The 14,845-nt window shown below is 63.1% G+C and overlaps 1 protein-coding gene across 1 annotated transcript; it reads right to left on the minus strand.

Moving 5' to 3' along the window:
• Positions 1–630: 630 nt before the first annotated feature.
• PPRC1 (PPARG related coactivator 1) lies at positions 631–13,615 on the minus strand. The gene is made up of 14 exons (XM_061372495.1): positions 13,475–13,615; positions 9,921–10,064; positions 9,626–9,781; positions 9,118–9,231; positions 6,078–8,784; positions 5,620–5,673; positions 5,200–5,260; positions 4,777–4,844; positions 3,817–4,630; positions 2,149–2,322; positions 1,937–2,000; positions 1,588–1,709; positions 1,297–1,448; positions 631–991 (listed from the first exon to the last, which is right to left on the minus strand). The coding sequence occupies exons 1-14, from the start codon at positions 13,613–13,615 to the stop codon at positions 888–890; spliced, it is 4,875 nt and encodes a 1,624-aa protein (XP_061228479.1). The 3' UTR covers positions 631–887.
• Positions 13,616–14,845: the final 1,230 nt, after the last annotated feature.

Below are 14,845 nucleotides of genomic sequence, written 5' to 3' on the forward strand. Positions count from 1 at the left end.
AGTATCCTCCCTTGGGTGCTGCCTGGGATTGCCCTTCACTGTGAGCTGCAGCACACTGTGAGGCCTCTATAGGCATCCTGCATCCCTCCCTGTCCATCCTTTCTCTGCCAAGCACCACCCCGCTGTGCTCTGCCCACTGTGGGCACCTGTAACTCTCCCTCGGGGGACACCTAGAGGTGTCAGACACCCCTCTCCTTCTGTCGAGCTGGAGCAGGCTCGAAAGGGTAGGCAGACATCGTACTTGTGCACACTGCCCTCAGCGCAGGCAGACCCCTGCCTGTGCTCCAGCCAAGGGCTTGAGCCCCCTGTACCCCCAAGTAGAGAGCGGCCGTGGAGGATCTTGCACTGCCCCTCCGTGGCCACCACGGGAGGTGCAGGTGGCCCCAAAGCCCAGCTGCGTGCCCCAGCAGAGCCCAAGAGACGGTCAGAGGGATCGGTGCTGCCTGTCCTCAGAGGAACTCACCCCGTGCCAGGCCACAGACCCCTCAGAAACCCCGGTCCTGCCCCCCTTTTGCAGACATCCCACTCCTGCACCTAGTCCCCAACCTGTAATACCTCTCACAGGGTCAGACCCTCCATCCAGAGGGGGTACAGCCCCAAACCCACACGAAGGAGACGACAAGGCAGCACTACTGTTTGGGCATCCACATTTATTACATGGCTGAGGCAAGCCTCAAAGTGGCTGGGGGCTGCCACTCACCTGGGCCCTGTGGTCAAAGGCAAATGACCCGTCCTCCTTAAATACTGCTTATAAAACAAATTTCTTTTTTAGCTTTTTCTTTTTCTTAAAAACCCTCTCTCTCTCTCCCTCTCTCTCTCTCTCCATACTTTTTTGTCTTTTGTGTTTGAGTATAAAAGTGGGTGCGGGTTTTCCGCCTCGCCGGCCGCTACCTCCGCAGGCTGCGCTGTGCCTGCCGCAGCAGCGTGTCGAAGTCCAGGGAGTCAAACTTGCTCTTGACAGGGGCTGGCTCAAAATCCTCCCGGTTTGAGTCTGGAAGAGATGGGGAGAGGCTGCTTTGAGCCACAGGGACAACTGGCACAGTTCTAGCCATGCCCACAGCAACTCCTTCACATCTTGCTTCATGTACCAATCTCTAAACTCAGAGATGCTGATGATGGAGGAGTGGGCCTGGATAGGATGGGGAGCCCCTGCCTAAACTCCCCGTGGGCAAGACTATCCCTGGATGTGTTCCCGCCCAGCCAAGTCTGACTGACCTCAAGGATGGAGATCCCCACACCTATAGGAAGGAAAGGACTGAGAGTGCCACCCCTCAACTTGGGGGCTGCAGGACTCACCCAAGTCGGCATAGTTCCTCCTGCAGAACTGCCGGCGGCCGCCGAAGCACAGATCGAAGGGCTGCTCATCTGGGCGCCGCAGCTTGTGCCCACTCTCGATGGCAGCAAAGGCTTCCTCGGCATAGCGGTAGGTGACAAAGCCATAGTTGTCCCTGGAGCCGGAGAAGAAAGAGATCAGCAGCAGCACAGTTATGTCCCTCCTTGCTCTGCACCATCCCCTTCAGCAATGGGAAAAGGGATGAGAGGAGCCATCCCAGCGAAGGGGCTGCCCCGTGTTGCTGCAGCTCTTACCCCTCGGAGCGGAAGTGCAGGGTGCACTCCTCGATGTCCCCGAACACAGAGAAGCGGTGCTGCAGCTCCGACCGGGTCATCCTGCTGGGGATCTTGCCAATAAACACAACTCGTCGCTCCTCCTGCGGGCAGGGATGCACATCCCATGAGATGGGAACAGGGGGACTCGGCATCTTCAGGTGAGCCCTCCCAGTGGGGAGGATCTCCTGAACAAAGCACCCTCCCTGCATCGCCACCCATCACACCATGCCCTGGCCAAAACCTCCCAGCAACGCTGCCTTCAAGGCTGTGAGCAGGGCTGAGAACACTCAAATCTACATCCCCAGCTTCCCAGCCCTCCAGCACTCACTATTGCACGTTCCTTCTCGAGGATCCTCTGCCTTTGGTAGTGGTCCTGTGCATCATAACTGTATCTGGCAGGGCAGAAAACAGACACATGAGCTACAGAGCGCAGAAGAGAGTGATCCCAGACACACGGGAGGTGCTGAAGGAGTGGGTCCAACCCTGCCCAGGAGATGGGTTGGGGGGAGCTCACACACCTACAGGGTGGTCAATGCTCACCTTCTCCGCCTGTTACTCCTCCTGCGGGGCGAGGGGGAACGGGACTGGCTGCGAGATGTGGACCTGGATGAGTAGGAGGATGCTGATGATGAGGATGAGGACCTGTCCCGGGACCTGCCACATGACCCACAGCTGGAGCGGGATGAAGAGCTGTGGGAACACCTTGAGCGGTACCTGGGGGAAGGAGAGACACAGCTCAGTGCTGAGCCCTCCCCGTGCCCAGCACACCACAGGGAGGAAAAATACCTCTATTCTCTCCAAGGTATGCAGCACCCTACTCAGACAGGACCTAGGCCCAGGGTGAGCTGGGCTGTGGAAACCTCTGCCTAAGTTAGCTGGGGCAGTAATGACACTAGAGAGATGTTGCTCCACTTGGCTCCAAGCAGCACAGCGACAAGGGAGCAGGCTCCCAACAGGCACAGCTTCTGAAGAGCAAGAAATAGTCATGGAGAAATCATGCAGCACGTGGCTGCAATGGGACTAGAGCCCAGGAGGGGCCATGGCTGCCATGATGATGAATGGGACGACACTGGATCCACTGCATCCACCTTGCACTCAACAGCCATGCAAATGGAGGCTGTATGTGCCTCCAACCATAACCCAGGGCTGTAGCATGCACTGGTACAGGGCTGGCTTCTGTGATCAGAGCCCTCTGCCTGCAAGAGCTTCTCTGGCAGGGCCAGGGAAGTGTAAGAGCAGCAAGGCTGAAACTCCTCTGGGGTCAAGCTGTGCCGCCTCCAGCCAGCAGCAGGATCCCTCTCCAAACACGCTGGAGATGGGTGGTCTCCGCCATAGGGAAACCCAGGCTCCAAGCAGGGTGTGCTGCCTGGTACTGCCACATACTCTCCTGGAGGACAGCAGTTTCAGGGTGGCACAGTCCATGGAGACACTTCCCAGCACAGAGCCAGCTGCATGTGCGGGAAAGCCAAGCCAGACAGGGCAAGTCCCTGAGCTGCACATCCCTGTGGCATGGCACTATATAGGTGCCCTTTCCAGCTCCAGCCTCCACATCTATTGGCCACCGATGGAGGACCTTGGTTGGACAAGTCCTAAATGCCCAATGACCCGAGATATCTCCAGAACTGGCTGAACACCCAAGGGAGGGTGGATGAGGGATCCCTCTCCATCTCCAGCACATCCCAGGCCAGCTGGGACAGACCATGCATCACTCAGGTGCACAAGAAGAAATACATCCCGCAGAGACCGAGCTGCCCCACTTTCTACACAGCCACCACCATAAGGAGCACAGAGAGCCCCTGAGGCAGCCCAGCCAGACAGGTTTTCCCTTGCATGCCTCCAGCAGCTCCCTGGAAAGCTCCACTGTGGCTCCTCTCATTTCTACACCTAGGGCTGCACCAGCTCCACAGCACAAACACCAACACCTATAATAATATCCCAGAACAAGCATTCAAAAGCCAAGGTGCAGCCAAGGAGTTCCAGGAGGAGGAAGGAAGCCTGGCAACCCATGGGGTTCATCAGACACTCTGCACAGTCACAGCAGCTCCCCCAGTCTCTGCGAGTGAGGCACCCCTTCAGAAGGGCCACAGGGACATAAAGATCAACTACATCCATCAAACAGCTCCATAAGGAGGTGTCTGGGCACCCTCACATAAGACCAGCCACCAACAACTGCCCAAAGAGCACGCAGGCAGATGCTTCACTGCTTACCTTCGCCATCGCTTGGGTGGTGGGGAGAACGACCGGGACCGGGATCGGGATCGGGACCGGGATCGGGATCGGGAGGACGAGGATGAAGATGAAGAAGAGGACTCGCTAGCTCCATCCGAACTGGAGCTGAAGGAGCGGCTGGCACGGCTCCGGCCAGCCCTCCAGCCACCGGCAGAGGGGCTGGGCGAGTCCCGGGGTCTCCGGTAGCAGCGCAGGGATCTCTTGGCAGCAGCATGGCTGGGCTGGGCACTGGAAGTCCGCACCTCCTGGTCCCGGCAGGGGGATGCAGCTGGAGACAGAAGCACTGAGGTGGGGGGGCTGCTGCCCCCGTCGGTGGCCTTGCTGGGGATGCTAGTCCGATAATCCAGGGGGGGTTGGCAGGCCGTGCCCAGCGGCTCCGGCCTGGGCCCCTCGGTGGTGCTGGGGGCTGGCTTGGGCTGCTCCAGCGTCCGTTTGGTTAAGGAGGTGATGGGTTTGATAGTGATGTCCCGGTGGTGTTTGACGTTCCAGCGGGAGCCGCCCTCAGCAGGAGGCTGTGTGCCACGGCTGCTGCTGCTCTCTGCCCGCGCCGTGCTGGGGATGCAGTAGTCATGGTCTCCTGAGCAGACATGGCTGGGGGCTGAGCTGGCGGGGGCAGGCCCCAGGCTCTTCCCCTGGAGCTTGACTGGGAGCAGTGGCTTGGCTTTTATCAGCTTGGCCGTCTTCTGTGGCCCTTCCTGGCCTGCAGACCCAGGTGACTTGGCCTTGGCCAGCAGCGAGACAGCAGGCAAGGGCTTCCAGAGCTGGTGGGGAGGTGTCGCTGGCGGTGTAAGGCCTGTGAGAGCACCAAAGGGCTTTCAAGAGCAGCCCCGTGCTGCAGCTCACCCGGCTGGGGCTCCCTCCTGGGCCAGCTCCCCTCAAGCCCTGGGGTACCCCCAGCCCCTCAACAGCCCAGGCTCCCTGTCTCGCCCCAAGCGTTACCTGCCACGTTGGCCAGCTCAGAGGCCTGCAGGCTGTCTGGGAGCTTCTTGTCCTGCTGGGTCTCAGGGCTGAGGAGGGGAAAGGAGCTTTGTCAAATGCATCAGGCAGAGCCTATCCCCAGCCCCACGCCTGGGATGTCCCCCACTGTCCGGGCCCAGGGGACAAAGGATCTTAAAGAGCTGCAAGGATGAAACTTCCAGTTTGGTTATGCCCATCTGCTTCCCCCAGCATCTGCCCCTCAATTCCAGCTCTGGCCTCCAGTCCAGCAAGGAGCTCAGCCTCTCCTGGGATGGTGGATACAGACCCTGGTGCAGTTCAGATCCTACCAGGACCAAGAGCTCTCCTATACCCCGTCAAAGGCAGGGCTCAGCCTTCTGCCAGGCTCTACACTGGGGCACTGGATGCGAAGTTGCTGGTACTCACCCAGAGCTCCCAGCTGGGTGCTGGTCCTCAGGGGGCTGCACAGGAGCCTCCTCCTTCTTGGCTGGAAAGAGAGCGGGTGGGTGAGGGTGCTGAGTGGCTGGAGGGTAGGGGACAGACCCAGCACACTGGGGACACAGAGCACCCCAGGCACAGACAGGGAGAGGTTTCACAGCACCTCATCTCCCTGCAGAGAGAAGCTGCACAGCCCCTTTCCTTCCCAGGCTCTTCATCAACCACATTCACCACCCTGGGGACCCACAGATGCTTTCACAGACCAAGGAGACAGAGCCATGGTCAGAGACACCCTTAGGACAATGCACCCAGGCAGGGTAACACCAGCACCCCTCCCCACCACAGAGAGCACAGGCAGAACAGGGAGGCATGGAGGGAGCCCCACAGGGATAGATGCTGCAGCCTCACCTTCAGACTTCTCAAACTGCTCCAGCAGGCTGGACAGGTCAGTGGCTTCGATCCCTGGGCCAGGGAAAGAACACTCTAAGTCAGGTCAGCCAAAACCCCCTGCCACCACAGGGATGCACCCCAGCCCCATGCTCCCCCTGCATTAGCCTCCCTGAGTGCTGGCTGTGCATTGGGAAGCACAGCTGCACAGCCTGCAGCAGCTCCACACCCCCTGCAGCAAGGACAGGAACACTCCAGGAGGGACCAGTTTGGGCAGTGCCATCCCAGACCATCCACTGGAGGCACCATTCCCCAGATGCAGATGCCTTTTCCAGCGTGCTGGGAAAGACTGCAAGCCTGCAGGCACAGCTTTGCCACCCTTGCCCTCAGCAGTGCCAGGCACTGGTCCTGCTGCAGGCAGCACTGCAGCCCTGCAGGCTGGAGATGCTCAGCCCAGCACCCTGCAGCCCCACACTCACCAATCTCACTGATGAAGGCTTGCACGATGTCCTTGCTGCTGTTGCTGGGCTGCGCTGTGCTGAGCAGCGGCTGGTGCCTCCATAGCCGTGCAGCGGGTGCCTTGCTGGGCAGGCTGCTCTCCTTGGGTGGACCGGCTTTTAATGGTGGTGCCACAGCCTGGGAGGTGGATTTCTTGCTGAGCAGCCCCTGCCCATCAGCTGCCTTAGGCTCTGGTTCCTTCTCCATTGCTCCTTTTCCCAGCCCTGCAGTCTCATCCGTGGCCTGGGTACCAAGGGAGTCCCCAACAGCACCAGCAGCAGGGCAGCAATTAGCAGCTGGGGGAGCCTTTGGGACCTCAGAGGCGCACACAGCCTGGGGCTCCTCCATAGGCTGGATGGGGACAGCTGGGGGATCTGCTGTGTGCAGGGCTGGCTCTGCAGGAGGGACCCTGCTGGGCTGGGCAGCAGCAGCTGATGGGGCACCCAGGGGCTGGGCAGAGGCTGGGGTTGGAGCAGCCTTGAGGAGGGAGCTCTCCCCTGCCAGCCGTGCCTGCCTCCTGGGGTCTGACACCCTGCTGGTCACTGGCCTGGCCGGGCCACCAGCAGTGCCCATCTCACTGGCCAGGGTGGTGGGCGGCTGGGCAGGGAACACCGGTGGCTCTGGGCCACCGAGCGCAGGGGTGGCAGGAGGCTGCCTGTGCAGGGGGCTGCCAGCCGGGAAGGCAGCAGCACCCTGCAGTGCTGCCGCAGGGTCCCCATACGCCAGGGGAGGCACCAGTGGTGGTGGCACAGGGATTCCTGGCCAGTAGGATGGTGGTGGCCACCCCACAGGGCCATAGGGGCCACCAGGACCAAACGGCGGAGGGGGTGGCATGGTCGGCGGGGGCCAGGCCATGGCTGGAGGCGGGAGGCCAGGCACCATGTGAAAAGTGCTGGAGGAGCCAGTGCTGGGTGGCGGGGGCAAACCATGGCAGCCCATGGGCTGTGGGCTGAAGCAAGGCCAGGAAGGCACTGGTGGGGGGTAAAGGGCATAAGCACCGGCAGAGGCTGGTGGCATCCCGGCGGGGGCCACCCCAGCAGCTGGGGGCACATTTGGTGCAACAAAAGGCATTGGTGTTGGTGAGGGTGCTGGAGCTGAAGCCAGAGCAGCAGGAGCTTTGCTGGCAGGAGAAGGGACAGCAGAGGGGCTGGTGGGTTTCTCTGGGCTCTTCTGAGCGCTGGCCACCTCGGTGGTGGGGCGCAGGGGTGACACCAGGCAGGGGATCTCCGCCAGCTCTGTTGGAGGCTCAGGGATGCTGGGCCATTTGTTGGCTGCTTGCTTACTGCTGTCCTTGCTGCCCGGGCTGGGCTGGCGGTGCAGCATGCGGATGCGGTATTCCCGCAGGCTCAGGGCCTTGGGCTTGGCTTCTTTGGGCAGGATCTCGCTTGTCTCCAGTGCTGATTGGCTCTGGGGGGGCTCCAACCCCACACCTTGCTCCAGGAGCAGGGAGGCAGCTTCTGAGACCCCACCAGCAGCCGGCTGCGCATCCCCATTGCCTTCAGCCTGGTCTGCTGGGCTGGGACATGCGGCTGCTGGACACCCCTCCGCGCTTGGTGCAGCCTTCTCTGGAGGCACCACGGTCTCAGCCTTCCCTGGGTCCACGCTCACTGTCCCTGGCACTGCCTCCTTGTGCAGCTCCCACTGGGCCCTCTCAAGTGGGGAGGCCCTCGGTGCGCTCCGGGGCCTGCCCCGGGGCCGCGGTGCCTGCTGGGCACGCAGCTCCATCTGCCCCTCTTTGCGGGCTCGCTCCAGCTGCCGCGCCAGGAAGTCCGAGACCTGGACCGAGGGACAGGCTGCGCGGCGCCGGCCGGAGGGGGGCTGCTCCGAGGGGTGCCCAGTGCCGGCGGAGCGCAGCCGATGGGCGACGCAGTCCCTGCCCGGCCTGGCCTGCTCGCTCCCACCGACCTCCGCCTTCTTTTTGCGGCTCTTCCTTGCTCTCTCCCGGCCGCGTCCCTTCTCGGAGCCCTTGCGTTTGCTGCCTGCCGGGGGCTCCGCGCTGGGCCGGGAGCTGCTCCTGAAGCTCTGGGCTCTGCGTGCTGCATCCTCTGGTGGGGATGTGCTCTCTGCGGTGGTGCGGGGTGGATCCTTCCCAGGCAGTTTCTCCTCTTCCTTCTTCTCCTCCATCCCATTGTCCTGGGCTGGAGCTCCTGGAAGCTCCTCTCGATCCTCTGGGATTGACTCCCTGCTGCCCCCCTCTGCTCCCAGGAGCTGGGGCTCGAGGGTTGGGAAGCTGGGAGCCAAGGGCTGTAGCACCACAGGGATCTCCATGCTCTCCCCCTCACCAGGCACGATTTCCAGCAGGACAGGACCACTCAGGAGCTCCTTGGCCACAGGCTCAGCCTCGGGGTCCAGGCACACGGTGAAGGTGGGCAGGCAGTAGGGGTGCATGGACTTCACCAGCTCGCTCAGGGACACATCGCCCGTGTTGATGATGCAGGGGTCTTCATGCTCCTCCAGTGCTGCTGCAGCCCCACTCACCCGGAACTCCCCAACCTTCACACTGCGGTCTAGCTCCGGGCTCAAGGCAGCCTCCTCCTCCTCTTCCTCCCCGTCGCTGCGCTGCGGCAAGGGCTGCTCTCGGGCCCGGGGCCGGGGCACCTTCCTCTCCACCCATGGGGTGCTGCAGAGTTGCTTCTTTGGGTCCTCAAGGCCACGAGTGACACGGTCCCAAGCCAGGTCTGTGTCAGTCTGGGAAAGGGAAGCAGAGTCAGCTTCTGGGCTTTCATCAGAGCCCCCGCCAAGCACAAGTAATTGTGTGTGTGCTGTGTATCTGCAGCAAAGCCCCTGGGCAGGCAAAAAGATGGAACACATCTCACCCTCCCAGTAAGACCCAGTAGAGCCGGAAACTTGCTGCCCATACAAGGGCATCCACAGCATCCCCAGTCCCACAGTAGCCCTGCTCCCACTGCCACTGGTGCCTTGCAAAAGGAGAGCACTCCTGTGCCAAGCAGGAAGGAGGGGCTGGAGGACCCCAGCATCATCCCAGCACCAACCCTTCAACCTCCCTGCAGAGCTGCTCACCTTCCCAACCACATTGATGCTGCTGCCGCCGAGAGGCCGGAGGGCCTTGGACTGCTCCAGGGCAGAGCTCTCACACTCCAGCGATGGACGGGACAGGCTGAGAAACTTCTGAAACTGGAGAGGAGACAGAGGATGAGGAAGCAGCACATTTCTGCTGCTCAAGGGACAGGCCACCCCCGGCCCCACAGTGGCCCCACATGTCACCCCATAGAGCCTGGGAGCAAAGCCAGCCCTATTTCCCCCATGGCATGCACAGCCCTAGCTGGTCAAACAGAGGGGTACATGCTGCTCGCCAAAGCCTCTGGCACATCTCTACCTCTACACCAAGACCCAGGGTGAAGGCATGGCCCCCAAGCCCACACTGGAACCTCAGGGGTGTCACACTGCTGGTCAGAAGGGCCATCCCAGGGCACTGGGGACCGGTCCTACCACCTCAGGACCTGGCAGAGCCACACTTGAGCATCTTCCCACCCATTCTGGGTCAGGATGGCTCTGCCCCACAACTCACTGAGGGATTCTCCCGCTCCCGAGGCGAGGTCAGCAGCTCTGCATCCATGATGGTGTCGAAGGGGGACAGGGTCTCATCGTCTGTGCTGTCCAGGATCTCGGTGATGGCAGTCAGCAGAGACAGCTCATTCTGCGCATCCAGGCAGGCCTTGCTCTGCTGCAAGAGGGGCAGTCTCAGAGGGCAGAGGGGCACAGCCACAGGACCCGGCCACAGGGGACACTGCCACCACCCTCACCCATGCCACAGCCAGAGCCAGCCCAGCCACCACTTGCCGTGCCTGTGTGCATGCTCCCACCTCGCTCAGAGACAGGTCCTCGATGATGGAGATCACAGAGGAGTCCAGATAGTTCTGCATCGTCCCCAGGATCTCTTCAGCCTCCAAGATGGTTTCTGCATCCAGCGATGTGAAGTTCAGGTCATCCTCCTCGAGGGAAAAGCACTGTTGAAGAGCACAGAGCCACGTAAACACCGTGCAAGGCACCTCCACCGGCACTGATCTCTGCAGCACACACAGGCTCCCAACAGCCTGCGTTGCAAACAGCGGCTGAGCTCACTGCTGCACTCCCAAACCCATGGGGGGGTGATGGGACAGAAGATGGCACAAGGGACCTTTCCCTATTGCTCTCCAGAAGCGGTTCAGGCCAGCCCACCACCCGCTTTCAGCTCCTGGGATGGTTTCACACCAAACTGACTGGGAACGATCGATGAACCCGCAGCAATTCCAGGCTGTGCCCAGCACCACCACCACCGGTGCTGGACGGGAAGAGGCTCCCGCAGCCCCAGGCTGTCACACGCTCCTGACTCCGGCTGTCAGCGCTGCAGATAAGCCCGAACCCATTGCGAAACTCATAACAGAAGTGCAGGAGTCAGCATCAGGGACGCAGGCGGCTGCCACTGCCCGGGCCCTGCCCCAGCCCCTCTGCTGCAGGCTACAGGGCACAGGTTGTGCTCGTAATCCAGGACCAAACCGGCTCCGTTGCTCTTCCTTTGAATTCCCAGCCCCACGTCCTAGCCGGTCCCCCAGCTGGCTCCAGGGGTGCTCAGGTCATGCTGGGTTAACTGCAGGAAGGTCTCTGTCCTGCACCCCATGCAGCCCAGTGCTGCAGAGCAGCCAGGCAAAGCGGGATGCTGCTGCAAGGGCAGAGGCTGCATCCCCTGGGGTGAGCAGAGCCACCGGACGCAGCCCATGATCCAAGCGGCAGCACAGATACATCACTGGCATGAGACAGGACGTGGATTCCTGTTTGTAGATGGGCTTAGGAAGAGATAACGCACTCGGGGAAGATAAGGGTGCCAAGGACGGAGCCTTGGGAACGCACGCTTCCCTCCCAAAGCATGAGCAGGCAGCGAGCTGTCCTCCCCTTGAAGCATCATAGAGCGACTCTGGCTCTTCCCCGGGGGATGCGCATCTGATAACGCAGATGTTTCCCTAAACAGAGGTACCCTCAAACACGGCAGCACCAAGGCCACCTGCCCAAACCCCAGCCTCCAGGGCTCTTCAGAGACGTGCCCCATCAGTCAGAGCGGGCACCGCTGGGGATGGCACAGCCAGGAGCCCTCTGTGACCCTGGAGCACAGGAACCCCAGGATCAGGCTGGGAATCACAGCCAGGCCCCAGAGCAATGTCCCTCAGCCCAAATCCCCGTGGGCTGTTACTGTGTGCCAACACGGCAGCCCCAAAAAGCAGGAGCCTGCAAGGCACACCCCTTGGTATGGGGCTCAGCATCCCAATCCACCCTCTCCCAGGGTTCTGGCAGAGCAGAGCCCACCAGCAGCACTGGGCCACTGCTCCACACACGGTGCAGAGCAGTCTCCGGAGCAGTGTTACCACCCAAGCATCCCCAGTTCCCTCCCTTGGCCACGCTGGCTGCGGGTCAGAGCCCAGCGCAGAGCCCCGCTGGCAGCTCTCTCCAGTGCAGCCTGGCTGTGATTCCCGGCCAACCCTCCCGGAGATGCTGGGAGGAGCAGGGAAGCGCATCCAGCACTGCCAAGCGCCGGCGTGCAGCCCTGAGTCAGCGCTGACCGGCAGGCAGAGGAGCAGCCAGCGGGAAAGATCGCATGCCAAGGGATGTGGGGCCAGCTCACCCCTGTGGGGGTCCATGGGATGACCCCGGGACTGCATGGTCCTGGCTCTCCCCAAAGGCAGTGCCTTAATAAGGGTTTTCCATCCGTGACCAGCGCTGGCCGTTTAGAGGGAGGGAAGCACAACCCTCCCGGTCCCATGGCCTCTTCCTGTGGCTCCTGCCTGCAGCCCGGGCCATCTCTGAAGCCCTCCTCGACTCCCTTGACTCAGCGCCTTGCAATGAGGAGTCCCACAGCCGTGAGTCACCGCTGAACCAGGCTGCATTCCCCTAGGACTCCCTTTGATCCACCTGGGGCCGGGCACCTTCTTCAGTCCTCACTGCCTGTGCGTCGGGGTGGGGGCATGAACCAGCCCAGCCTGCTCCTGCATCCCTGCCTGCTCTGCTCTCCTCTCTGCCAGATGGGAACAGAACAGACCCCTGTCCCCCCATAGCTCGGAGCAGGGGACACCCTCTGTGTGCTCCCAGCTCCCTGTGCTTCCTCTATGACCATCAGCCCAGCAGGCAAGAAGCTGAGGGTCATAGGGATGCTCAAGGCCAGGCTTGGGCACAAGCCACACTATGCCCAAGCAGGCAGCGCTGCCAGGGAGAAGGGAGGATGCCGGCAGCCTCAGAGCGAGCCTCAGGCACACGGGGAGCTGGGATTTGAGCCAACAACCTGACACGGAGACAGCCTGAGCACGGCCACCAGCTCCTGCAGCAGCCAGCCGGAGCAGGGGACGCTGCACTCGCTGCCGGGGTACCCAGGAGGCACAAATGAGGCCACCGTGGGCCCCATCGAGCCGTGCCGGTGACACACAGCACGTGAACCCGGCGTGCCGCGGGTACACCCAAGCACAGGGCAAGGCCACGGGGGGAGCACGGTGGGGACCCTGAGCCAGCGCGGCACCGGCAGAGGATGCTCATGGATGGATTCCTCTGCTGCCTCTGGGAAGCGTCAGGCAGGAACACACCGCCATTACCCCAGTGCAGACCGCTCCAGCAGCGCTGGGCAGAGACAGGGCCATCTCAGCGTCCCCCTGCATGGGCTCGGAGGCTGTCCCCGAAATCCCAGCGAACGTACAGTGCTATTGCACCAGGCCCCGGCCAGAGGTGCTGCACCCCCGCGCTCCCTTGTCCCACACCCAACGCGCCGGACCGGCACCAGCAAAGCCCTACCGGGACCGGTGCCACCGGCGGCGGCGGGGACGCAGCGAACGGGCGGCTGCACCGCGCCCCAGACGGGCCCCGGAGCGGGATACGCTTCCCCCGGGATAAGCTCTCGGGGAAGCTCCCCCACCGCGGAGAACGCCACGTCCTCCACCCGCGCTCCAGCCACCGAAACCGGCGGGTACCCGTGTCCCAACCCGCGCACCCTCTGCCGCGGCCGCAGGTGGCGGAGGGCGGAGAAAGGATGCAGGGACCGCGACGTGGGGGGGGACGGACCCTGCCGGCAGCCCCCAGCCTTCAGTCCCCATGGACCGGGCATCACCGCCCGTAGGGGAGCACCAGGACCCCCTTCCCAGCGTGTCCCAGCGCTGTGCCGCGGCCCTCCCGCCCCGGGGGGGCTCCTCGCGCCGGTGTCGCCGCCACCAGCACCCCCCCCCCGGCAGGAGAGCACCGGGCCCCCACCCCGCCTACAGAAAGGGCGCCCCTGTCCGGTGCAGGGTCCCCTGCCCGCCGCCGGCACGGCAGGCCCACTGCCGGCACACGTGGTGCCGCCGCGGGAGCCGCCCCGGCCTCCCTCCACGTGTCACAGCGCGGCCCGGCTCGCCCCGCCGCCGCTTACCTGCGGGGAGCTGCCGGCGCGGAGGGGCGGCGAGCGCGGGGCTCCGCCGCCCGCCAGCCCTCGGGGAGCGGCCCCGGCCGCGGCCCCGCCGATCCCGGCCGCAGCCACGGTGGGCACCGCTCCGCCCCGCAGCGCCGCCATCTTGGCGCCTCCGTTCCCAGCGCGGCCACTGCCGGGCGCGGCACGTGACCGCCCCCCGCCCCGCACTACAGCTCCCGGCAGACACCGCGCCCCGCCCCCGCGCGGGGCATGCCGGGAGCGCACCCCTGCTCAGCCGGCTGCGCGCCACAGAGCGGCCATGCACCTGCAGGGCAAGTGCGGCCGCGGGGGGGCTGCGAGCGGCCATCTTGAGAGCGGGCAGGCCCTCCGGCTTCGCCGCCATGTTTGCGGCGGGCGAGGACAAGGAGGGTTGGCCGTGCCCTGCGTTGCGCGATGGGCGGGGCTGAGCGGGCGTCATTGGCGGGAAGCGCCCAAGCGGGGCGGGGCTGCGACGCGTTTTCCCGCGGCCCCGGCGGGCTGTGCCGCACACGTGGGCGCGGCGACCCCGCGGGTTTGGGGCGGCCCAGGGAGAGAGCTGCCGCGGGAGCGGTGCTTGTCTGTGTCTCTGTGGCCATCGCAGCAGCGCGGGCAGTGCATCATTGAGCCAAACCCGGAGTGGGGTTGGCTGGGGAGACACGCACGTGTGGCGGCAAGGGGGAAGGAGAACAACTCTACGGTGGAAAGATGGGCACCGCGAGCTGTCCCGCAGCCTCCAGGCACGGCCGCCAGGCAGGGCTGAGTACCAGGCAGAAGCCTGTGTTTGGGCTTGTGCTGCTCTATGAGGCTGGCACGCAGAAAGTTGCCTGGAGCATGTGAGAGATGGGAGGAAAAGCTTGGTTCATTTGTCCCATCCCTGGCAGTGTTCAAGGCCAGGTTGGATGGAGCTTAGAGCAACCTGATCTAGTGGAACGTGTCCCTGCCCATGGCAAGGAGCTGGAAACAGACAAGCTTTAAGGTCCCTTCCAATACAAAGCATTTTGTGATTCTATGACACAGCTGCAGTCTGAGCCAGCTCCCCCAGGAGGGGCAGGGGTGCTGGTGTTCCCAGCTATTGGCCTGTCTCTGCTCTGGGACCCTTTGCTGAGGGTCCCTTTGGGTGCTGTCACCTCCTGCGACTTTTCCTTTGGCTCCTAGACAGCAAGATCATCTCCTGGGGTGCAGGGATGTGCTCACAGCAGCACAACTGCAGCTCAGACATGCAGGTAGGAGCTTGGTGGTGCAGGATTTGCCAGGGAGGGGGAGCTTAATTACCCTGTCCCTGGGGGCATGGACCTCCCCAGGCCAGATTCCCTTGGGGATCCACAGGATAGAGCTGCTTTGTTCAGCCTTGCA

Source organism: Neopsephotus bourkii, unplaced genomic scaffold (genome assembly GCF_033783945.1).
Source record: "Neopsephotus bourkii isolate Nb327-2 ecotype Australia unplaced genomic scaffold, CSIRO-AGI_Nbou_v1 NB_1615, whole genome shotgun sequence".
Classification (NCBI taxonomy): Eukaryota; Metazoa; Chordata; class Aves; order Psittaciformes; family Psittacidae; genus Neopsephotus; species Neopsephotus bourkii.